This window comes from Crocodylus siamensis, chromosome 12 (assembly GCF_052110815.1).
Source record: "Crocodylus siamensis isolate JL-2025a chromosome 12, ASM5211081v1, whole genome shotgun sequence".
In the NCBI taxonomy this organism is placed as follows: domain Eukaryota; kingdom Metazoa; phylum Chordata; order Crocodylia; family Crocodylidae; genus Crocodylus; species Crocodylus siamensis.
Window position 1 is genome coordinate 4,964,422 of NC_143406.1, and position 24,410 is coordinate 4,988,831.

At 46.8% G+C, this 24,410-nt stretch overlaps 1 protein-coding gene across 4 annotated transcripts in view; it reads right to left on the reverse strand.

The window, feature by feature from the left end:
• Positions 1-24,410, reverse strand: part of KAZN (kazrin, periplakin interacting protein) — a 644,812-nt gene that overhangs the window by 92,396 nt on the left and 528,006 nt on the right. For all 4 annotated transcript variants that reach the window (XM_090024112.1, XM_090024113.1, XM_090024116.1 and 1 more), the window contains one exon: positions 14,276-14,467. In XM_090024112.1, coding sequence (XP_089880238.1) covers positions 14,276-14,467 — 192 coding nt within the window. The remainder of the gene's footprint in view (positions 1-14,275; positions 14,468-24,410) is intronic.

A 24,410-nucleotide genomic window follows, 5' to 3' on the forward strand; every position in this document is an offset into this window, starting at 1 on the left:
CCGAGCTTTCGGTTCTGGCGCCATCCTGGAGCATTTGTGCAGCGGTCAGCATGGACTACTGAAGATTGGGGTGCGTTGTCAGATATAATGGCAGCATCTGAGGCGACAAACTATTTTTCTGTTCCATGCCTATACGGTACCCAGCACAATGGGCCCCTGATCCACGACCAGATGTTACAGTGATACGGATTATTGCCTGTGATCATCAATCTTGAACTTGCCTTCCGCTGCCCGCTGGCAAACGATACTCTGCTATCACTATGGACAGAAAGCTTTTGGATGACAAATCAGTTTACAGGGAAAAAAAATCATTTCCAGGAGGGATCAAAATTATTTGTGAATTCAGGCTGAATTTAGTCAATATTTTTGATTGAAAACAGGGGAAAGGAACATAAGAAAACTGAACCACATAGTTTCAACATTCAGCCAGTCATTTTGACATTCTGTTTCAAAATGCTGGTTTTTTCTTTAGAAACTTTTAAGTTTAAATGCTCCCCAAATTAAACTTTTTATTTTTGTTGATTAAAAAGTGTGCTTAAGTGAAAGACAGAAAAGATCATAAAACACAGAAAAGCCATACTTATTAGCACACTAAGCAATGCAGCCTAGCCCCATTGACATTGGAGGGACGTCCAAAGATAGCATTGAGGTGCTACAGATTGCAATTTTTGTTGATTAAAAAGTGTATTTAAGTGAAAGACAGAAAAGATCTTTTTTTTTTTAAACACATTTTCATTTCAGACAACGAACTCCCCAAAAATCCATTACATGCACAGTGGTAGTTATACGGCCACACTGAATATTTTTCAGCACATGGTAGCACTTTGGATTTTAGAGCTAAACATGGCCAGTGGACAAGCCAAACCTGAATTAACCTGAGCACTAACACATTTCGTATCATGGCATTTCCCCACGCAGATAAATAGAAGGCGAACTACAATCCGTAGCACCTCAATGCTATCTTTGGATGGCTACACCTCTGTCATGGACATTGCTGGGGTCATGGAAAATTGCATCTGAAGAAATTCTGACTCATTCTGCCCTCCTCTGCTCTGCGAGACTGTGCTAGATCCTGGGGGATGCAGTCTTGATAGGAAGGTTGGTTAATACAGAAGAACAAAGCAGTCTCTCTCCAAACCATGACTCCCACGAGGCAATGTATCACTCCAGGACAGGGTGTTTGGTAAGGTTAGTGTTCACCTGCTGCATTCAAGCAGCAAGTGCACCGGGTAACCTTTCTGTGACGATGACTTCTTTTTTTTTTTTCCACACTTCTGCCATGGATTGACCATGCCAAAAGGTATGGATGAAGAGCTGAGCCGCCTGTGGAGGCAGACTAGCTGAAGTCTGCATGATAAGTGTGTCATGCCACTGAGCGCGCATTGCAAAATCCAAACCAACAGGTAGTAGACTTCATCAGTGTAGTAAGCACCAGCTCGATTCAGTGACACTTCCAACATGAGGTCCCTGAGATTGCAGGGATGCGGCTCCAAAAACGCTGCTTTGTTATCCCAAGTTTGCAGTGGCCATGTAATTACAGCTCCCTTTAAAAAGATCTTTAGTGCGAATGCTGGCAGGTAACAATTCACTCACTAACAGGTGCCTTTACTACAAAACAAGTTTTGGGGAGCAAAAATCAAACTGAAGTCAGCTTTGGTTGAAAATACTAAGGTATGATATGCACAGAATTTGTGCTCCATGAAAAACAGGGTCAGCGCCTGCATAAGGAAGTCAGCTTTTTGTTGCCTGGATCAATAAGGCAGGTCTTTAAAAAATGGATTGGATTTTTGTACAGAGAACCTGGTGCATCTCACAGAGAGGTAAGAAAGCCAGTTTCTCTAGGCGTCTTCCTTTCTACCCAGCAGGGTAAGCAGCCTGCGTATGCATTTCCCCAGTTAAATGCATGTTCATGCAGCTAACCTGGTACTCCAATGGCACTGAGCATCCTTCCACACGAGAGATGGAAAGAAAGATAATCAAATCATAAGAGCCCAAGCTAAATGCAAAATAAGAGAGATCCATGCATTTCAGAGATGGAGAGTCTGAATGCAGAAAAACACACAAAAAACAGCACGTGTTCTGTCCTGCTGACGCGAGCGCTTTGCTGAACAAGGACGGACTGAAACGTGCTCGAGTGCTCTGCTGAAGTGGGGCTTTATTTCATTTCTTTTTTATTCCCTCTTCCATTCTCACCCCCGAGCAATGAACCTGCCTGCTAGTAGTTTCTAAACCTTGCAGGAAACAGAGCTTCATTTCTCCAGGAAAAATGTTCTCTACTCTAACACAGCCCATCCATCTTGCAAGCCTACTCCATATCTCCAGCTCCTACAATTTGGCGAAACACCTGGCTCCAGCAAATTCCCATAATAGAATCTATCAATAACCAAACCGTCTGCATCTGTCTACATCTCCTCTATTAGATGTTTAATCATTAGGTGAAAAACTGGACTCGCAAAAAGGTTTTCCCCAGAACTTGGGTCCCAAAATGATCATCTGGAGCGTGCACTTCAGGGAAGAAGGCTGGGTCACAAAATCCTGGTGCGAATGCAGACAGGAGGAGGAGCAGGCCGCTCAGTGCTATTTGGGCAGCAAAGGATCAAGAGCAGAGGGATTTGGCAATGGAATTAGCAATGGAGGAGAGATGGAGGAAAGACAAACAAAACACTGGTTTATGTTCAACGCTTCCTAGAGATTCAAGGAGTCTCCCGAGGTGCCTTATGCAAACCCACAGTGCTGTTTGTATCCACCTATTTTCTGCTAAGCGAGTGCATGTCCCGCTCATTAACATTAAAACAAAAGAAGGGTGATTTCTGCTCCTTTGCCCTCCAGGAGGAACTGGTTAGGGAGGGAAAGGTGCCAGGGGCAGCTCCTCACCTGCTTGACCTTTCAGCAAACATCATCAAAAAGGGGCAAAACATATTTTGAGGACACAAACAGGAACAGTAAATCTGTATTTTGTATTCAAACTATTACCAAGCAACCTTCTTTAAGACAAGGAGGTGGGGTGGTGTTAAGGAACCGAGAATAAGCTGCCTCAGTATTTTGGGAGATTTGCAGTTTTAATATTAAAATATTCATCAGGAGAAGTCGGATTGCTGTACACGATTTTTCTATCTCCAAATGAGAGTTAACATCTGTCACTAACCACTTGGCCGGCATCAAGCCTGTATCAGCGAGGCAACGTTATGCAAAAGCAAGGCTGTTAAAATTACTGGAGCCTAGTAAAACAAACATTCCCAGCGAGATCTTCCAGCTCTCAAAGCTTCTCTCGGCTTTAAGCCCCAGCTATCCAATATCTATCCTGCCCTGCTTCGCTGCACCTTCTGATTCAGAAAGGCTGCTGTACGGTTTCCCTACTAATTACTGGAAGCTGTATCTCTCCGGGTACTACAAATGCCTCCTGGCATTAAATGGGTACAGCAGCTATGGGCATGCAGGTGACTTCTTTTGCTCTGGCACTGACATCTCCATGGCCAGGTGAATAAGGCACTTGGCTGGCAGTCAGGATCTGTAAGTGGCTCTGCCACTGACCATTCTCTGTGACCTTAAGCAAGTCACTTTTCCGCTTACATTTCTATTCCCTCCCCCCACCACTTCCATTCTTTGCTGATTAGACTGCAGTCTCTTGAGAGCCCGGCTTATATACATAATTAAGCATAAAAAAGAAGCAGTTCTTGAAGGGGGTCTCTAGACGTTATTGTTATACATCAAACTGCAGCAGTTAAAGGAGTCCTGCAAAGTTTCAATAGCACTAAGACCACAGAGATTTAATTTTTAGATCCATAAATACTTGTAACCACCTTTTAGAAGCTGGGCAGTAATAGGGGGTTCCATGCTAACACCCTTCAGCAAAGGCCAGCACACAATTTGGGATTTTTGGTTTAAAAAATTATATAACCTGGACTCCTCTGTTTACTTCACTGTCCAGGAAAGGTGTCGCATACAGCTGATGAAATGTCTCTTAACGCAGCATTTGCCTGGGGGGGAGGGAGGAAGTGGGGGGGAGATCTCACATAGCTTTTTAGCATGATGCACCAACTTTTTGTGAATTTTTAAAATTAGGTCTTATCCATTCTTGGCAGTTTCTAATGATCCAGTCAGCCTTGTATCTGGTCTTTCACCCCAACTGGAAGGTCAGAAGACAACACCTGTGAGAGGGGATGTCTCTCAGCCTGCTCTACAAACTCAGTCAAACAAGCAAGCAAAATGCAAAGTCACCTGCTTCCCCAAGTCTAGCTTTTTTTTTTTTTAAACAAGAAATACCAAGGAGATAAAATTCAAGGCAAACCTTCCTTCTAGTTTTTTAGGTTCCTCCTCTAGAACTGCTCAACCCACAAATTAAATCCTCTTTTCCATAGAGCCAAACCGTCTTCCTTTGCACTGAAGTGGACTAGTGCATTACTTGCCTGAGCCCATATAACCCACATACCCCTTCTGCGGCAGGCCCAGGACCATACCAGCAAAGGGGAACACTTCAGATAATGTTTCCGGCAGCATCTGATGAAGCAAGCTACAGCTTATGAAAGCTTAAGCTATGCATCTGCAGGCCGGACCGACCCAGTCCAAGTCAGAGGATGGAAAAACACTAGGACTCAGCTGCCACCATCATTTTTCCTAGCATCAGCGTGGGAAACCGACTGCTGCCACAGCCCCCTGCTGCTAAATGCCTGGAGTATTTGTGCAGCGTTCATCATGGACTACTTAAGATCGGCGCGTGTTTCATCAGGTATCATGTCAGCGTTTGCAATGAACTTTTTTTTTGTTCTATGCCTGTATGGGACCCAGCACAATGGGCTCCTGATCCGATGTGACTGTAACACAGGCTATCACCGTGATCATCCATCTTGAACTTGCCTTCCACTGCCCACTGGCAAGCGATACTCTGCTATCACTACAGACAGAAAGGTTTTTGATGAACAATCAGTTTACAGCAACAATCAGTTTCAGGAAGGACCATAAATTATTTGTGAATTCAGGTGGAATTTAGTCAATATTATTGGCTGAAAACAGGGGAAAGGAACATAAGCTCCAGGTCTGCAGGCTGGGTCAGATGGCTCTGTGGGCCGGATCTGGGCCATGGGCTGCAGGGGGTCGACCCCTGGTCTATAAGGGGCCCGTTTACCCTGCCATCTGTCAAATCAACTTGCCCAGTGTTACAGCTGTACAATGCAGTAAATCATGTTCTGGGAGATAATTCTCTCATGGCTGTCTAGTTTCATATACCAAGCATAAGACTGATTACTGCTTGACATCATTTTTCTAACTAGTGGTAATACAGGAACTTGATCATTTGTAACTTAATCCCAACCCTTTTGTATCTGCAAACTTCCGATATATGATGACTTTCTAAAATATCAAATTACCTCCAAAGCATCTTTTCAAGTCACCATGACTTGGGTCCCAGAGGATTATTACTTGAACATGCCTCCTTGGGGCAGACTGTCTTTGGTTGCTGCAGAATCCCTGTCTCTACTTGCATTTTAAAAACAGACCATAAAATAACTAAAAACCAGCCCTTCAGAGAGGGATTGCTGTCTGCAGTCACCTGGAGCAGCTGCAGCAGCATGCACTGCAGCCCCACCTCTCCGACCTCCCATACATCCCTTCGGCGGGGCAGCCTGCATTGCAACCGTGCTAAAAGAGGTCTTCCTAGGTAAGCAAGGAGGTGAAGCACTGCAAGGACAAACAGGTGCCATAAGCGGAGCGCATCTCTCCAAACATCAAGCACCTACTCCGAACACCTTCAAAAGACATCTGGATGCTTGTCTTGCTGGGATCCTACGATCTCTGCTGACTTCCTGCCCCTGAGGCAGGGGGCTGGACTCGATGATCTTCCGAGGTCCCTTCCAGCCGTAATGTCTACGAAATCTATGAAAATATTTAGACATACACTCACACACACCCCTATGCAAAGATTTAAACATTGATAAAATTCCAGTGCTTAAAAAAACAAAAAAACCCAAAAAACATGAACAAATGAACTCAGCTGGACAATCTATTTCTAATGAAGTTCTGCCAGGAAAATTTTGCCTGCATTTGATCTGAACTTTTTTCTACAACGTATTCATTTATATTTGCTACTTTTTTCACATGCAAAGCTTTTTCAGTGGAAAACTTTACAGATCTCTCAGTCTCACAGACTGTTTCATTTTCCCCCCCTCATTAGTCATTTATCACTGTTGTGCACCATCACGTTGGTGACTTGCTGTCATACAGTCTTTTTTTTTCCATGCTAAAACCAAGGCCCGGTTCCTGCAGCCTCATCTGGGTGAGCAAATTCAGTGCAACAAACTCGTAATTTCCCTATGAGCCCTCCCTTTATTGATCTATTTATTAAGCCCCATAAGATCCCACATTTATTAAGATCTCACGGCTTTTAAGTTGGTCTGGCAGTGTTTTCCCGGAGCCCTGCACCTCTGCAGTTAGTCCATTCAAGCATGCAGGAGCTCACTGAAGGCTCACGGCCTTAACTGTTAAAAACAATTCCAAAAAGACTTTTCTTCTACCTACTCGGCATTTGCCAAACATAATGGCAACATATACACATGTATTATTGGCATCTGTCTTGATGATCTGCATACCTCCCTCATCTGAAAAATATGCCATTCCTAAACTCCTGCTGATAAAAATGGTTATTTCGCTCCACCCCACCATGTACTTTAGGCACATATTTATGCATATATACAGATGTGCACTTGCTTTATAGAGATGTCTACGTACGCGCACCGGGTGACAAACAATTACACATGCACGTACAGACAGAAGGCAGCAAAATGCATAATACAACAAGCAAACGGCATAATCTCCCCCTGTCAGAGCTGTTGTCTTCCCAAGCCAAACACCGAGCGCGAACGGCGAGGAATTCCTGGAAGTGCAATATAACCCGGGGAAGCAGCAGGCGAGAGAGGATGGTGCATTCCTCAGAGCTGCTCTCAGGGCAGATCAGAGCAAGGACAGGGAGGGGAAGGTTAGCGAGTGGAGCCAAAAAAAGTTCACGTGGCATTCAGACGAACCCTGAACCCACAGGCGATTAGGCCTGCCGTGAAGCACGTTTCCTGGCTGGTCTTGGCGTTGTGCACCGTTTCTGGTTTCCCCCCCCTGGAGTTTCCAGCACAGATGTGCAGAACTACAAGGACCTTTCACAGATGAGCTACTCTCACTCCTCCAAGTTTAGCCTTTTTTTCTGGCTAGATGAGCACCCTCTCAGCTGCACTGGGATGGAATAAGTGATTGCCGTCAAATCCGTATCACCATATATGTCCCAGGGCTCTTGCATCCACAAGCTGTACAGGAGAGGACTTTTGAGCTTGTCTTTGCAGCAAAATGAAGACAAAGCGGATCAAGGCCAAATGGGGATTAGATCGCCCAAAACCTTCCATCTTCATCCACTGACCGCGGAAACACAACTGCCCTCGTCTCCTCTTTCCACACTGGCGCATCTTCATCTTATTCCCTGGATCCTCCTCCCCTGTCTCCCTACATGAAATACCTTCCAGTCCTGCTCCTTCAAGCCTCTTCCTAGCCTTGATGGTCTTGAAACCCCACACCCCAGAGGAGCTGGTTTCCCAGTCTAGTGTCTCATTCAAAGCCTGCCCCAACTCCCATTGATTAAATGGAGCAATGCCGAAGATAGCAATATGTCCCTCTCTCTAATAATTAAAAATAGACTATAAAATATTTATTTTTACTCTTTATAATGATCTCAACTGCAGCAGAACTACAGACCATATCCTCCTAAGCTTAACTGAAGTTGATAGGACTCTGTTTGTGTACAACAGCTGAGGATCCGTCCTGATTTCTCTTCCCTGTTTTGACATTTCTCCCTCTCATTTGACAGTCACTGATTTCCAAGCCATTATTGCCACCATGGAGCTGATACGCTTTAATGTGGCTTTAAAACAAACAGCTGCAATTTGCATTGCATTTTCTCTAGCCCAGGCAGCTCGCTGCACCACCTCATCAATGCAGCACTAGAAAAATCACACTGGAGTTCAAAGCAAATGTAATAGGATGGAAAACAGAGATGCACCGATGAGGAGACATGGTCATATCCTGTTAACCAGCAACTGCAAAGTGGCTTTACAGGTCTTCCAAAACCTGTGGTTCTTGCAAAGCATCCATCCCCTACCATCACAAATCTCTTAGTATGTGGTGGGCTGCTGTTGTTGTGTTATGGCAGAAGTTCTTGCAAACATCCGATTAAAAGAGAGGAGGATTTTGCCCCGTGTGGCTGTAGAGACGGCTTGAAAATGGGAACCCTACTGCACTGTAAACCAAAGACCAAGTACAAGACGCCCACATTCTCATTTTAAAGCCAGTTCCTGAATGCGGAGGTGCTTGGTCAGGATTTTTGACAATTAAGCACCTGCATTATTGCCACTGCTTGTAGTTTATCAGTAGCAACAAAGTAGTGGAGTAAAACAACAATATTTAGACCTTTTTTTTTCCCTCAGAAGCTGCCAAGGATTTTTGGAGCCTCCATTTTTGGGCAAGTCAACTCAAGATCCTATTCCACCTGTTAGACTTCTAAGTGCAATCTTAGTCTACCCTGCATGGGTCCCTGAAAAACCGTTAAGCATGTCTGCTTTGGTAATGTACCTTCATTTTTGCCTAAAGGCACAACAGGCAGTAAGGAGGAGGAGAAGGACTCATCCATGTTTTGCATGAATGTTTGGTCAAGTGCTTGAATAGGGTGGAATAGGATTGCACTTTAGACACAGAAGTGGGGGGTCTACTCAAATTCGTAATTTTGCAGATTGCACAGGATCAACTTTAAAGAAATTAATAAAAATAAAATGCTGGCTCCCCAGTGGGAGCCAATGGTCCTTGCTGCATGGCAGCCCGGCCTGGCAGCCTCCCCAGAAAGGGGAAGGTGCTGGCTCGCAGGGCAGCAGACAAAACAGTGGCCACAACCTTACCCCGTGGGGGCATCTCTGCCGATCAGTGCTGAGGGACAGGGCTGGGAAATACTGAACAATTTCCTTTCTATGCGGCGACCAACCCGCAAAAATTGTTTGATCTCAGCGCAATTTAAGTAGGTCCCTACACATGAGTACCACTTAGAACAGGATGTGGTGTTTTGCACCTGCTTTTCAAAAGTGCTCACCACTTCCAATACCCTCAAGTAGAATAACAGATAGAAAACATCTGGGAAAATAACATCCTACAATCTGAACTTCCCAAATCGATCTCATCCAAATTCAGTAGCCATTTCTCCTGGAATCTGAACTATTCCCTCACTGTCAAAACCAGGAGCTGAACAAGGCCCTTTTAGCAAATTCCTCGAGTGGCCAACACAGGATGGATCTCAGATGTGTATTTTTTGAGCTCTGGGTCCAATCTGCTCACAAACTCATAATATATTTAAAGCTGCTCAACTTCTGAGCCTAAGAAATTTTGACAATGTCTCTTTCGAATCTTTAAATTAAAACTGACGAGTGAAAGCTGGATGCGGTGCACCAGGGATTGGAGATTATATTTAGATCTGCTGTTTTGCCAGCATTTGTGGAGGGGGGAAAGGGGTTTCTTTCTTCCCTCCCTGCTAATTTGGGTGGATTGGAACAACAAGGACTGTCTGCCGGTTGTGGATAAGACATGGCACTTCCTGATTTATTTTCCTGTTAATTAATAGCTGACACCTTTCTGCATATCTGCAGCATTTTCTTGTGCTGTGACTACCCACCCACCACATCACAATACCACACCAATGAGCGTGCACTAGGAGGTTTGGCATTGCGTTTCTTTTCCTGTCTCGCTGCATTTGTTTGACATCATGTGCTAACAAGGATCGGGATGTGCTGTCGATGCAAGGGACCGACTCCATCTGTTCAGACAGAGCTGGTCTGTGGGCAGGCAGCAACTGCTGCGGAGCTATTGCAGGGTGTAGGTAGTTTTCTGTTCTTGGCACCATGCTGCCTTCTCGGGCACCTGTCAGTTGGGACACGTAAGCTATTCCATCCTGGGGATGCTCGAGGCAGGAGGACACAAGGCGCCGTCCCTTCACCCTTCGTTTCCAGCTCACGGGGATGCTTTCAAGAGCCCGCAAGTCTGTGAACTGTAGCTTGTGTCATGGCTTCAAGGCTCAGCCCTGGTATCCGGAGGCAGAGCAAACGCCTGATCTGGTGACTAGCCTTTATGTGAATCACCGTTTTCTGCGGGTTTCAAGTTCCAGGCAAAATGAATGGTGGATACAGTGGTTACTACTGACATGCTGATTTTGACCACATGCAAGTAATTGTTACCACACTGTTAAAAGGACAGCGGTTCTCAGCTTCTTCCATGCCCTGACCCCATGTTATAGTGGCAAAGAAATATAGGACTCTCCCTCCCATGTAGTGATTAAAGTGGGAAAAAGAAAGAAAGAGAAAAGGGGTATAATGACCCTCTGGAACCGGACTACGGCTTGCCAGAGAACACAATGTCTCTTCCTGCAATAATTGAGAGGTTTCAGATTGGTTTGTGTTCTGCACTGGGATGAAATGGAGATCTTCCTAAGCTTGTGGTTTTTTTGCTTTGAGACGGAAAGCCACCCACAGACATGAGACACCCTCCCCACCTAACCCGCAGGGCAGCACAGCTACGATGTGGGAAGCCTGCGTTCAAGGCCCTGGGTCTTCCACATCCCAGATCACTGCCCCAACTACCAGGCTGGGGAGTCAATCAGTCGAGCTCTCTCCAGTCCAATGAATGTTTTTACAAAGTGGAAAGGCTCCACTGAGAGAAACTAATATTACAAATCCATATAGGCTCATGGGGATGTAGGATGCCCATATTCAATCCTGGGTCCCAACTGAGCAGAACAAGTAGCTGACAACTCCATGCCAACTGGGCTACAGAATTAGCCTTTCTCTCTCTCCAGCCCAGAAACCTTCCTGATGCACGCTGTCAAAACAAAGTTTCCCACAAAAAATTCAGGAAGAAGGAGAAAGAGAAGGAGGAGGAGGAGGAGGAAGAGAAGGAGGAGGAGGTATTTTCTGGAGGGGAAAAAAATCATCCCAAAATTCCTGATACACTTTAATATGTCCCTCAGGTTATGAACCCAGGATACAGGAGAAAGCTGTGAATACTGCAGTGAAGATAAATGTCTGCAGACTCCAGATCTCAAGGTTTGATCCCAGCTGGATTCTGGAATCAGATGCACACGGGCAGACTGTTGCAAGGCCTCAAGCAGATCTGGTGGCAGGATCTAGATTTTCCAGTCTGGAAAATCACTAGCACTTTGCTCATTTTAACTTGGAGTGTAATGAAGCCCCTGCTCTCTTGGGAGCATTGCCTCCAGGAAAGAGCCCAGAGCTGGGAGCCAACAGTGGCGAATTCTGCTAGGATCCAATTCAGAGGGACCTTGGAGAAGCCACCACCTTCCTGTGCCTCAGGTTTTCCCCCCTTAAGGGGAACAATAATCCTTGCTCTACCTCCTGAAGGTTGCTGTGGCCCTTAATGCTTGCAGCAAGTGAGATTCTTGGGCAAAAGACGCTATGTGAAGGAAAAGTGTAGAAGGGAAAAATAATGGTGCTTTGTTAGACATTGCTGGGACATCTTTTTTAGTTTGAAAGCTGAGGATTCTTCCACCCAGGGTGCACATTTTCCAGCGCTCTTATCCTACAAGGCCTCAGGCAGCACAGCGAGCAGGTGGCACGTGACAGCTGCTGCTTGATCCTTTTTTTATTTAAATGCTTAAAAAAAAAAAAGACACATACTGCAGCTTTTTCATATTACAGGCCCATAAATTCCTTTATGCAGGTTCCATTAGCCCTATACCTGCCTGCAATTTAGTCCCTCAACTTTGCAGTGTTGGAAAGCATCATCTTAGCGTACCTTCCGCAATATCGTTCAGCTTTATGCCACTTCCCTCTCGGCACCTCTGGCATCCAAGGAGAGGTCCCGCACTCCCCCTGCTGCGATGCAGAACAGCTGCTAAGCAATCGCCCCCGAAATCCCCATGGTGACATAGCTGCCTCAGAGTTTTTAATCCCTGCCCTTCAGCTTCTTTGTCCTTTTCATTCACTCACCTCATTAAGCTCAATGTGGTCTGGCCGGGGAATGCTTTTCCAGTCCCAGCTTCAGGTAATGGGAACAACCTGGATTTTTTCTGAGCCAATTCTCACGCTGTAAAGCACTGCAAAAGCCAGAGAGCGCTGCTGCGGCTCAGACCAGGCCAGCAAGGCCAACACTCATCTGATGCCTTTTTTGCCATGCATAAATGCCTTCACCGGCCTCCTTTTAAACATCAAGCAACAGAGCTCCCAGGACCTTGAGCAATCCAGCAGAATGATGCAAGTTGGGTGGCTCTCCCAGAGGTCCTAGGAAGCTCGCACAATTCGAGGTCTCTCCTCATCTCTCTTTCATATGTTTCCCATTGCCAGTAGTTCACATGATGAGCTCTTAGGTCTTGCCCGGCTTGATCCCTCCCATCTTCTCTTTGGTCCAAACGCTATTTTCAAGAGACTGGCCTGTCCTCCATCATGCTAACCACATGGCCTGCCTGCTTCAGTCACTGGATCGCCCTATATTTACTATACTTGGTTCTCCACAGGCTTCCCACCATCCCTTTTTTTTTTTTGATCTTTCTCTCAATGCATCATTTTACCATACAGTCCTTAAAATTCGTTCAATGCTTTACTGATGAAACAGCACTACTATGCAGCGAATCCACTGCAGACATGCAGCTGCCCACACTCTACAAACCCTACAAGCTTGGATGTTTCTGCCAACCATCTTTCCTGGTCAGGAGATTGATTTTTTTAATCGGGAATTCCAGAATCTAGTATTTACTTCCCTATGTGTGAGAGGATCAATTTTCCAGAGACTGAGATTTATAGAAAAATATATAAATAAGCTGGTGCTGCTGATGATTGCAAGCTGTGCTAGCTCAGAAATAAAAGAGCAGCACGTTTAGTGATGCTCAAGAGACTGCACCTCCAAATATAGCACCTAGGGATGTAGGTTTTTGAGCTGGCCCAGAATCGCAGGGAAGCAGCAGGAGAGGACTCAGCTGGAGCTCCCCCATGGGCTGGGCAGGAGCAGTATTTCATTTGTGCTGTCATTGGGAGCGGCTGGCCCTATCTCACTCGCGCTCACAACAGCCATGCACACAAGCAGGAGATGAATAAAGGCAGCGTCATGAGAAGCAGGCTGCCACCCCCATGAAAAGTGTTGAAGAGCCTGCACCTCCTTGCCCCACACCAACTTCCTTCAGTTGAGAAGAGGTGCCCACTGGGCTTACCATCTTGTGTGAGTTCATACAGGAGCTAATAGCAACCCTACAAACAGAGGGCATGAGAAACACAACATAATGCCCTGGATCATATCCACATACAGGCCAGTTCTGGCCACTCCTGGTAATGCTGACACTGGTGGCAAATTGTCTCTTATAACTGATGCAGAGTGCAATAATAGCGACAGACGTGTCTTTTTTTTTTAACGACACCTATAGCGGTAAAAAGCATGGCTTTGTCCTGCTGGAGAGCAGCCTGTCGGTCATTCTGCTAGGAGGGGTCACCCTCCTTACACACATGCACACCGCTTTCCATTTCCAAAGAAGAGTGAAGCAAACCTCCTGGGCAGGGGCAATTAGGAAATGAGGAAGAGGAACAGTTTGATTACATCAAAAGAAAAAGCAAACCTTGAGATCCAGGCCAGCCTAAATCAAACACTTATGTGCAAAAGCCTTGCCATGAGTGATGTTCACCCTTACATGCCCTGTCTAATGTCAGACAGGAGCAAATGGGTTCAGAAGGCATCATGCACAGATGGACAACACTGGGATACTGCCCAGTCCAGTGGAAAACACCCTTCAGAGGGGGGCAGAAAGCTAAGTGAATATGCCCTTGATGACAGGGAATTCAGCCATTGGGATTACATTAGAGACAAGACACGGGCTCTTGCTCAGAGCCAAATAGTTTGAGCTGGTTCCTTGCAAACAACCTCCCCATCAGCTCAGTGTAAAAGGCTCTTCAGAAGCAGCTCGGCTTCTTCCAACTCCCCTTGGATAAAAGCAAGAGGCTCCAGAGCGACTGTAAACCCTGCTGTCAGAAGGAAAGGCACAGTTTCTCCTTCCTTGTTAGCTAACATCTTGGGACGAACCTCAGGATGTTCTGGCAGGCAGGGAAAGAGAGAGGACAAGAGTGAAGGAGGAGGCAGAGAAAGAGAAGAGGACAACGAGGCAGAAAGAGGGGAAGGAAAAGAGCAGACAGCAAAGACATGCGACAGAGCCACCCACAGCAAGCAGGACACGAGAGACCCGGGTACAGAAACAAAGGGAGGGTTTCGCTCTTACCCTGCAGGGCTTCTTTGGCTCGCGCTAGCTCTTGCTCCTTCTGTGCCAGCTGGACCTTGAGCTCGGTGGCAGAGAGCACCTCCATCGACTTGCTGCCATGCGTCTCCTCCAGGTCTTTTGTCAGCATTTCCTTCATTTGGCGGAGCAGGTGAACCTCCTCTTGAAGCTGGGACACTTCTTCTCGTAACAGCACTGGAGGAAGAGAGAACACAATGCGAGGAAGTGACTGCCTGCTCTCCTCGGCTCTGGCAAGTTTTCAGTCACTCCAGCAGGCAGACAGCAGACTCACATTTGGTAACAGGCATCATCACATCGGATCTGCCCGTGCAACCATCAAACCCCTGTGCCCGGACTGCAACCACATACCTCGTGATGACACCGCTTTTCCTGGTTTGCACACATGCTATTTATTGTCTGGCAAAGCAGAGAGGAACCCCCTTAGCCAGGAAGTCATTTTGATCCCTCCCCCTCCCCCAAAGCACCAACTTACTATGAATCTCAGTGTAATCAAGACTGGGTTGTGTGGGTTTGGACATGGTTTTGGGCATGCGTGTCAGAGGGATGCTTACAAAGGAGCGCAGAGCTCTCCTCCAGAAGCATCCCTCTCTCTCCTTTGAGCTTAAAGACCCTATAAACCATGATCAGGGAGAGAAAATTTGTCTTTGGAGCAGCAGTGCTCAGGTTTTTCAAGAGATGGCTGGTTTTGGGTGACCCTAGCAGTCTTTCCTGCCCAAGCGCAGGGAGGCTGGACCAGATGATCTCGACAGGTCCTTTCCAGCCCCTAACATCTATGAATATTTAAGGCATCTTTAAAAATGCCCCTAGTTGGGTGCCCAGTCATTTAAACAAGTCTGGCCGTTATACTTCCATCAATGTAAGACCTCTTAAATACATTTTTTTTTGTTATAGATAGGGATGATTTCACTTCATCTAGGTGATGGTAGTTGCCCATTCCTCGTAGACCTTGCCTTCAACTTGCAACCCACTCCACAACATACTGAGCGTCACTCTATCCGATTCAAGGCAAACCAGGTTTGCTGAGATGGATCAGCTTAGATGCATCTGCGCGTTCATAAATTCTGCCCAAGAATCTTAACTGAACTATTCGGAGACCTTAGGGGGTGGTGGGGGTAGAAAAGAGACAAACTTTCCCTACTGGATACAAATACATTTGTCAGGCTGAACTCTTATCCTGCACATCTGTATCTAATACTTTTGTGTTTATTACTGACCATGACTAACCCTTTGAAACAAAACCCCTCGGAGTATGGAAACAGAGCATGATGTCTGGCCAAGAAATGGCCACAGAGCAAATCCAGAAATAATCCCTGAAATCCCAGATCCACCAAAAAATGACACGTGTAGTCACAACCCAGAGGAAAGGATTGGCACTAGAAAAAACAATGGCTTGCACTAACAGCCATTTGGTAGCCAACTAAAACCCAACTAAATGTTAGCCAAAAGCCTCTAAAAGTCAAAGCAACAAAGATCAAGTGCTTTCAGTGGCTCATTTATAAAATATGCATCTTTAGAGAGACCCATGTGAAGCCACTGATACAAAATGCAATAAAACAATGCATTTCGAGCTGCAACTGTACCATACACGGCTGCTAGGGTGTCCTAGTACATCAAAAGTCATAAATATTGCAAGCATGTGGGAGACGGCGGGGAAGGGGGGGGAAGAGGAAGCCCTCATACATCAAAGGTTAAAGCGATACACTGGAACAGATTTGTTCCTCAGCTGAATAATGGGATTCAAGACAATACCGTACGGATACCGAAATAAGTCCATTAACGCAGAAGAACGAAGCCAGGCCGGCGCACATTCGTAGTGCTCTGTTAAAGGGTATGTAATACAGGGAGAGAATTATGCGCTGCTGGTTAGAGATGAAATATTCAGAGTCGCTGCACTCACAGCAATACATTACCTCTGCTGTCCTTAGGCTCAGTTTGCCCTCGGTTTCCATTACCCAGATACCTGAGTTTCTCTTTCCTCCCCCCGCTCGCTCCCCAAGCCCTTTGGAAAACTTTCATAAATATCACTCAAAACAATGAATGAGTAAGGCCTCCAAAAAACGAGAAGCTGCTCTTTCAACAGGGAGCGTTTTCAAGCTTGGCTTGGCCCTGGGTAACCCCTTGAACAACAGCAACAACACAAAACAGAAAAATCAATGAGCGTATTCAAGAGCACAGATGAAAACCTGCCAGCACGGGCTCTACCGATAACATTTTTCAACAAAGAACTGTGCCCCCCGAAGTTAAAATCCACAGTCCTCTATATTTAGGTGGCATTCGGTGACAGCCTGACTTTTATTTTTTGACTGGCCTTTTCTGCTACAGTCGGACCACTTTTATTAAAAGAAAAAAAAAAAAGTAGCACCAGGAAGAGGGGGGGTGCATGTAGCTAGGTCCACCCTAACACTGCTATGGAAACCAGAGACAAATGGGAAGATAAGAGCAGAATGAGGCCAGCTGGAAACGGCTATGCCTGTGGGAGGGTGGCTCGAGCAAGACTGGACTAACTCCAGACTCTTGCTGAAGCTGATGCATATCTGCTGTGCCGCGGCTCAGGACGATGCAGCGTGTGGTCCCACGCACCCTGCTGGCTACAACAGCCCACCACATACCGCTCTTTCTCCCCGTTTTGTTTGATTGCCATTGCAATCATCATGGCTGCAATGAGTTCAAGCACAGAAGCCGTGCTTGGCCACAGCACAAAGGGTGCAAAGGGGAAAAAATGGTTCTTGCCAAGCCCCCCTGCACGAGGACTGGACAGGCTTTCTAGCCAACAGCATTCAGAGGGGGACCTTGCCATACTCTGAATCAGAGCTGCACGGTTATGAATGAGCATATTATATCATTGCTTAGCTCATCATCGCACAACTGGGGGAAAAAAAAGGCGTGCTGCGGAGCAGACCGACCCTGCTTTTCCATAGGACCGTCTCTCCTTACTTGGCATCCCTCTGCGCAGGCTCCGGCAGCAAAGCAGACAGGTAGGAGTTGCTCAGGACACAAGGGAAGTCGCAGGCTGTTCTGATTGCGAGCCCAGATTAGTGGATTCCCTTTTGATCTCCTGGGGTCATAACTGCAACATCAAAGCCCTTCCAAAGCTGAAAGTTGGACAAGATTAAAATACTGGACTGTGTCCTTCAGCCCTGACTGTAATCTCTGCAATACAAGGTCATGTCTGTCTATGTCTGAACACATGTTTGAGGTCATTTTTTTCTCTTCCTTTGGCTTCCAAGAGTCACCCATGGGTCCTCAGATACCACTTGTGGCCATGCTGGGAGCAGAGACCCAATTAAGTTTCCTTGGCTGGAGGGAGAGGACTTTTGCCATCTTAAACGGTTTTGAGGGGTTGAATTCCAACCCATAAGATGCCCATTTGTTACACAGAGCAATAAAGCAGGCAAGAAATATTTCAAGCAATTTATTTAGACCAAAACATCCAGCATATTTCTTCTGTTTAAAGCAGCAGCAACACCACTTATTGCCCTTACACACCCTAACGAAACCTCACAGTGCTCTCGTGCAATGGGAATATTTATCTTTACTCTTCTTCAGATTAAGCAACAGGGAGGTGGAGAAGGAGAAACAGGGGCACAATACAGTTTGGAGGAGTCAGACCGAGTCAGCCAATGGACCCAGAAGTCCTGCCCCTCTTTCCCCTACTGAGGTATGCCATCACTTTGCAATATAGCCATTGCGCATTTTTATTTTGGGTGTTCGAGTCAGGCTCGCTGCCCTACTACCAAACCTAACATTTATCTGGGATGGGGGGGTGAGGGAAGCAGGTGTGTGCCACTGGGATCTGCAGGAAGAAACTTTGAGCAAAGATCTCTGCACAGGAGGAAGGTATCCTGTAGGTGCACTGAATACACACATCGCCTGCTAGAAGTGCCTGCTTTCAGCTCCTAGGGCTTGTGACAGAGAAGGACTTCTTGGTGCCTTCTCTTTTTTTGGCAGCCTCCTATCCAGGCAATTTTTTTTTTTTTTTTTTTTTTTATTCCCAGCTTGTCCATACAGGCGTTTGCCACTTAACCCAAGAGCCAACCTGGCTGGTTAAAAACACGGAGGGGTTAAACGCAACATAATTCAGAAGAAACAGCACATCTGAACCGAAAGCCTGCAAGCTTTTTCCCCACACAATGAAAGCAAGCTGAGAGGCATGCATGCAACAAGCACCTCACCCCACCAGCCCGGCCGTCCTGGAAGTTGAACCGGTGCCCGAAGGAGAGCAGTGCGGTATTTCCTAGGCACGATCAAAGCATGTATCACCTGACGACTTTGGTGGATAAAGAGGCTATTTTGCCCTTGCTGGCATCAGCCCCAACCGAGCACTCGATTCACGAGACCCCCTCCGAGATGCGGGCTCCATCTGTGAGCCTGCATATTTTGACAGCAGGTTTGGCATCTTGTGACTTGAGCCTCCAGTGTCTGTAACAACCCAAACCCGGCCATTGGGGCCAATCAGCTGGGAACTAGCAGCACGGAGATTGGCAAGATCAGAGTAAGAAACTTTCTCCTGCTCTATAGTGAGTGTTAATGAAGCCAGATCTTTTAATCTTAGAACAATCCAATTACAAAAATACAAAAGCATAAACACAGATCTGCTCCACGGACTGGCCTGGCGGCAAAGCAAAAGCTCCCTCCTCCCAGGGGCACAGAAAAATTGCTTCTACCTGCAACAAATTCAGAGAGAAAAACTCCAGCTGGGAGCCGAATCGGTGAAACCATTTCAGATTTATGCTGGTGCAGCTGACAAAAGGGTGCTGGCCCCTGAAGTTTAAGGTGCGATTCTTACCCTTTTTCTGGTCATTAGACAACTTTGCATTTGCTACTTTGCCTGCCGGCATTTAAGGCATTACATTTCACTTGCAGATCAAGGGCTGCCAGAAACTGGGGTGTGTAGCAGGGGGAGGAAGGGGCTTGCCACAGAGTCTGGGGCATAGTGGATGTAGCATCAAGTGAGGGCTGATACAGCCCCCGTCAGTCACCCTCCAGGCGCTGTGCCCATTGCTACTGCCCTACCTCTTTAGCTGCCCGCCCCATCGCCATGCCATGATGAAGACACAACCACATGGCCCGTGCTGGAGCTGGGGCTGCTGTGGCACCATGGGGCATGGGGCTCCAGCTCTACTAATAGGGCAGAAGCCAGAGCCATGCTATGTGCCCAGCACCGGGGCTGCTGTCACATGCTCTGGGTCAGGGCTGGAGCTGCCTCTGCCTACCTCAGGCTGGATCTGGCCCGCAAGGAGCCTCATGGTGTGGATGCAGCCTAGGTCTCGAGGTGAGTTTGACACCCCAGGACTAGACCACACCTGGCTGCCAGCTGTAGTGCTGCATGGCTTCCACTTCCCAATGCACAGGTACCAAAAATCACTCCTGTAACATAGTGCTTTCCCTACCCCTTCCCTTGACTCAAAAGCCTATTCCCAGGCTTGGAAACCAGCTGCACATTCACTTCCAAACACTCCTCTGACACTGCCAGGATGCTCTGAAAACAGTTTACTGTCCACCCTGTAAGTGAATGCACAGTCCTCATTTTCCAGGACAAGGGCAGCATCAAAAACATGTTGCAATATCACAGATACAGCACAACCACATCACAAGAGGAGGCAGCACAGATGTTGTAACATAGCATCACTGCAGCACAGAGGCAGGAAGCAATTACGGTGCCCCAGAGGCCAGATATAATGCAGTAACATGCCCCCGAAAGATCTTTGATGTTACAAGCATCGACTACAACCACTAACAAACCATTCCCCTGGCGTGGGCATGTGCATGCTCCTACCATCTACAGAGCCAGGTGAAAACACCATCTGTCACTCTCCATCAGCAATCAACTTCTGAGTGACCCTCCGTGAGAGCAGGGCACGTTACGCCAGGTGCAATGACCAATATCTCAAAGAGTGAACCATCTTGATGACAAGCCAGAGGAAAGATGGAAAGGGACATGGAAGTACAGAGATGGACAATGTCTTGCTAAGATAAATGGCTGAACCAGTAATAGAAGCCAAGTCACTCAAGAAGGCCCAGCATCCTAGACCTTGGTATCTGGTACCAACATTTTAAATAAATGACATCCTTCCACAAGCCCTCTCCAGCGCTTCTTGACATCTGTATAACCCTATGGAGATGTGCTTCATATTCGCTTTCTTTGTAGAAGATGCCACCCATTTCATCCAAATACCCATTGGTCACGCAAAGCTTTGGGGTATATGAAGAACTGCGGGCCCGCCGCTATCAGACACCGAGGGGCAATGCACTTATTCTGGCAGATGGCCCTGTCACTGGCTTTTCATTTTTTGAAGCGACTTTTAAAGCCATGGGAATGCATTGATGTAAGAGTAATTATGAGAGAGAACAGCAGAAGAAAAGGAAGCTGTTGCAGGCAATGCCTGAGGAGATATGCAAGGTGTGTTGCCCTTTCCCAAACTGCAGATTGGAAACTTCGACACTTGACTGCAGTAGAAGAAATCATGATTTCTTGCTTACAGAGGGAAGTGAGCTGGTAAATCTAGAAGAGAATAAGCAATCCCAGTCTTGATGCACTGGGCCATTTTAGCACAGAGACGCACTGGGATTTTTCCCCCTTCTAGCGCTAATTGTACAGATATACATATCTATGCCAATTTTAATTAAAACTGCCAAGTAAATGCTCATTTCAAGGTATTTTACTACCTGCATTGGCTTTTCCTCTGTTCTAAAGAGATCTTCCAGTTGTGTTTCTTTAGATACATATTTATTTAAATGTGTGGGTTGCCTGTGAGGTGTGATCCGCATTTAGGATAATGCTGAATGATTATAATGGATCCCGGAGGTGCAGCGTGTGGCTCCGATTGCTTATATTAAAGTGAAGTTTAAGGGCACTGATGGAGAGCAGGGCCCCATTGCACAAGGGAGAGTGCAGATACATGCACACAGAAAACCCCTACTCCAAAGACCAGAGGATTTAAATAGACAAGATGAGAGGGGAGGGGAGGAAGAGGCCCAGAAAGCAGAGCTGGCTTTCCCAAGGCGATGCAGCATTCAGCGTCTGAGTGAGGAACAGCAGAGGCCTAATAACCAAGGTCAGTGCTTTGGGTGGTAGGGGCCAGGTCGGGAGCATCCCCTCAAAGTCTGTGCCTGAGACTGGTGATCTAAAACGAGCATGGTCCACGTTCAGTAGTCACCAACCACCTATTAAAAATACTTTACTACTATATTGCGTACCTGACTAGCACATATTAGCCAAAGAAAATATGCTGTGTGGGTATTAGAGACCGTGCACTGTATGAAGTCTTTTGTTTTAGGCTTTACTTATACTTTGGGGATGGGGGGGAGAAAAACAAAAAAGCCACAGTTTCTGCTGAAGCTGTTCTGTTCATCCCTCTCCTCTCAAAGCACTGTTCAGCAGAGACTTGCATACTTGCATGCACTGCATGTTAATCATGTTCCCGAGCCTCAATGATGCTTTATTTTCTAAAAAATGGTGTAGGCAACATGGCTTAGTACAGAAGGTTTGATGGGAGAACTGAAAAAACACAGTTCTGCACAGTTTTACTGTGGGGAGAAAAATCATGGCTGTGGGTGGATGTGGATCGAAAGGAATATCAAATAAAAAGCCTGGGAATTCAAGAACTCTGGCTCTAAAATTAGATTCATATTTGCAAGCTCAAGTTTTCCCCTTCCACACCCACTGGAAGCTTAAATAGCAGGATATTTGCTTCACAGAAGATGTAAGTGATGCTTACATACACAATACCTGTAATTATTCAGGGCTTTTTTTCTTCTTCTTTTCACATGCTCACATCTCTCTTCATTGAGGGCCTGTTAGGAAATGCAGCTGAATGATCATAAAAAATAAATCTCCCTGTTTTGTTTCCAGCAGAAGTGTCAGGTCACCAGGGGCACCAATAATTTCACAACAGCATATTTCTAGAGCTCGCGATGACACTCAAACAGCTGCTTTCTGGAGGCTGCTTCCTCTGACTGGTGACAGAGGGCAGAAAAGCTTCCCAGTTGGAGGCGAGTGAACTAGATGCTACAGCCTGTCATCGGGGTGGTGGTGACAATGAGCTGGCACACATCTGCTGCAATTCATTCAAAGAGAGGGGCCCGCAGTCCGCCTTGGCCAGGGCCACGAAGGAATGCATAGGACTCAGCCCAGCATCTCGGAAATTAACCCCAAGGATCCTGGAGAGTTACTCATAGCGCTGTGTAGTTAGAAATGTAGTTTGGGCTAAGAAGTCCTGACACTTGCCCATGCAACAGCTGAATCTGCCCCGCAAAACGGCTCTTGAGCCACTACACAGCAGCACACAGGTGCATTAATGGAGAAGGGGGTAAAGTTGAACACCCAATATTTTTTTAGTCCTGGTGCAGTCCACATCTGGAGTGAAAGCTCAGCCTGGCACAGTCCATGTCTGGAGTGAAAGCATCTTCCATTATCCACTTGAGCTCCCCCTACTTTATTCAAGTATAGTCCACACGCTGGGGAGACCGAAGAAAGTCTCTATACCAGAAGCACCTGCACGAGTCAAGGCAGTCTGTGCGGCAGGGTACCAACTTGTGAATGCTGGGGGTATCCCAAGGGAGAGACACGGAGACAGGCTGCAAAGGTCTCCGAGTTAGATATGGGGTCTGACTGTTAACACAACAGCATCCCACTGAAACTGGAAGCTCCCTGACTGCCAAATGATACGACCATTACACTTCCCCTTCCCCGCCTGAGATTCTGGGAGGAGGCAACATTCAAAACCAGGACTCCAATTTTGCAGCTGGTGCCCATTTGCAAACCATCAGCCTTTTATCTTAAAGTTACAGTGACTCCGCTCTATCTTCACGCTCACATTCCCACCACCTCACTACCCAGAAGGGCCCCAGATCCAGCAAGGACAGAGAGGCGATACAGAAAACCTGGCTTTGGTTTCTTTTTTTAAAACTTATAAAATGAGCTGTTGGCAAATCAAGCCTTTTCAGAATATTCCCCTCGGTCCGCAGCCTTGTGAAAGAACCATCACCACCTTGATGCAACCGCATAGTCTAAAATTTAACTGGAACGGAGGATGGCAGAGATTGCTGAAGAGCTCAAACATACCTTTGCTCTATTGCATCCAGTAGTTTGTTATCAGGAACCCGTATCACAGGGGGGAAAAAAACCCATCTATGAAAACAAAATGGACAGATGGACAACTCTTACGTCATGCTGGGGACTGCTGAAGTTTTACAGAAGAATGGGTTTACAAAAACAGATCCTCCAAGACAGGTGGTTTTACCAACCTTAATGCCTGATTAAAATGTCCTTTTAGGGTTGTGCCATGTTCCCCTTTATGAGAAATAAAAACACTAAATACAGTTAGGAAAAAACTCAGATTGGGGCAGCAGCCCTTGGTTTCAACGTGCCAGCTCGGGTGGCGGAACTAAGAGTTTGATCCCGTGGTCACAGCCCTCTAAAGCTTCGTGGTAACCTCGGCCATGTCCAGACGGCAGCATGGGTCCCGAGGAATAAGATCCTGATGCGCAGGTTTGGCTCTCGCTGTGTGGGGGCTCGGGGGCAAAATCTCATCCCTGTTCTCTGGTGCTGCACACATCTAAGGGACGGCAGCTGCGAGGCTGAAAGGGGACGATTGTTACACGGCCCCCCAGTGTTTTTTGTTGCAAAGCATGTTACAAAGAGGTTGTTCTCTTGGTGGCATCCTGCGCCGTTAAACACAGGGCGCTCTCTCTGCTGCCTGCGAGGCAGCTGCTCTAGTCTTTCCTTCCTGGGGCAGAAAGTTACCAAATGAGCCCCACTTTATCCTCCCTCTCATGCAGACTTGCTGCGTGTTCCCTTCCCACCATGGGATCTCAAATAACACCACCTCTCATAGGTTGTGAGCATGTGCACTTTCCTCATTGCACACATGAGCAATGGCCAGATTAGACTGGGGGCTCTGGTCCTACACGCCGTGGAGGAGGGGAGTGCTGACCCCTGCCTCCCTGCTTCCTCCACTCTGAAGGGGGGCACAGAAAACACTTCTGACTTTGATGTCTGGAGCCCTCTTGACTTCAAGGATGTAACTGCACTGGACGGCTCCTTGCGGTGCAGCCCCAGGAAAAAGAAAAATCAGCAAAACTTTGTAGGATGGAGCTGACAGACCTGGGAGGATGG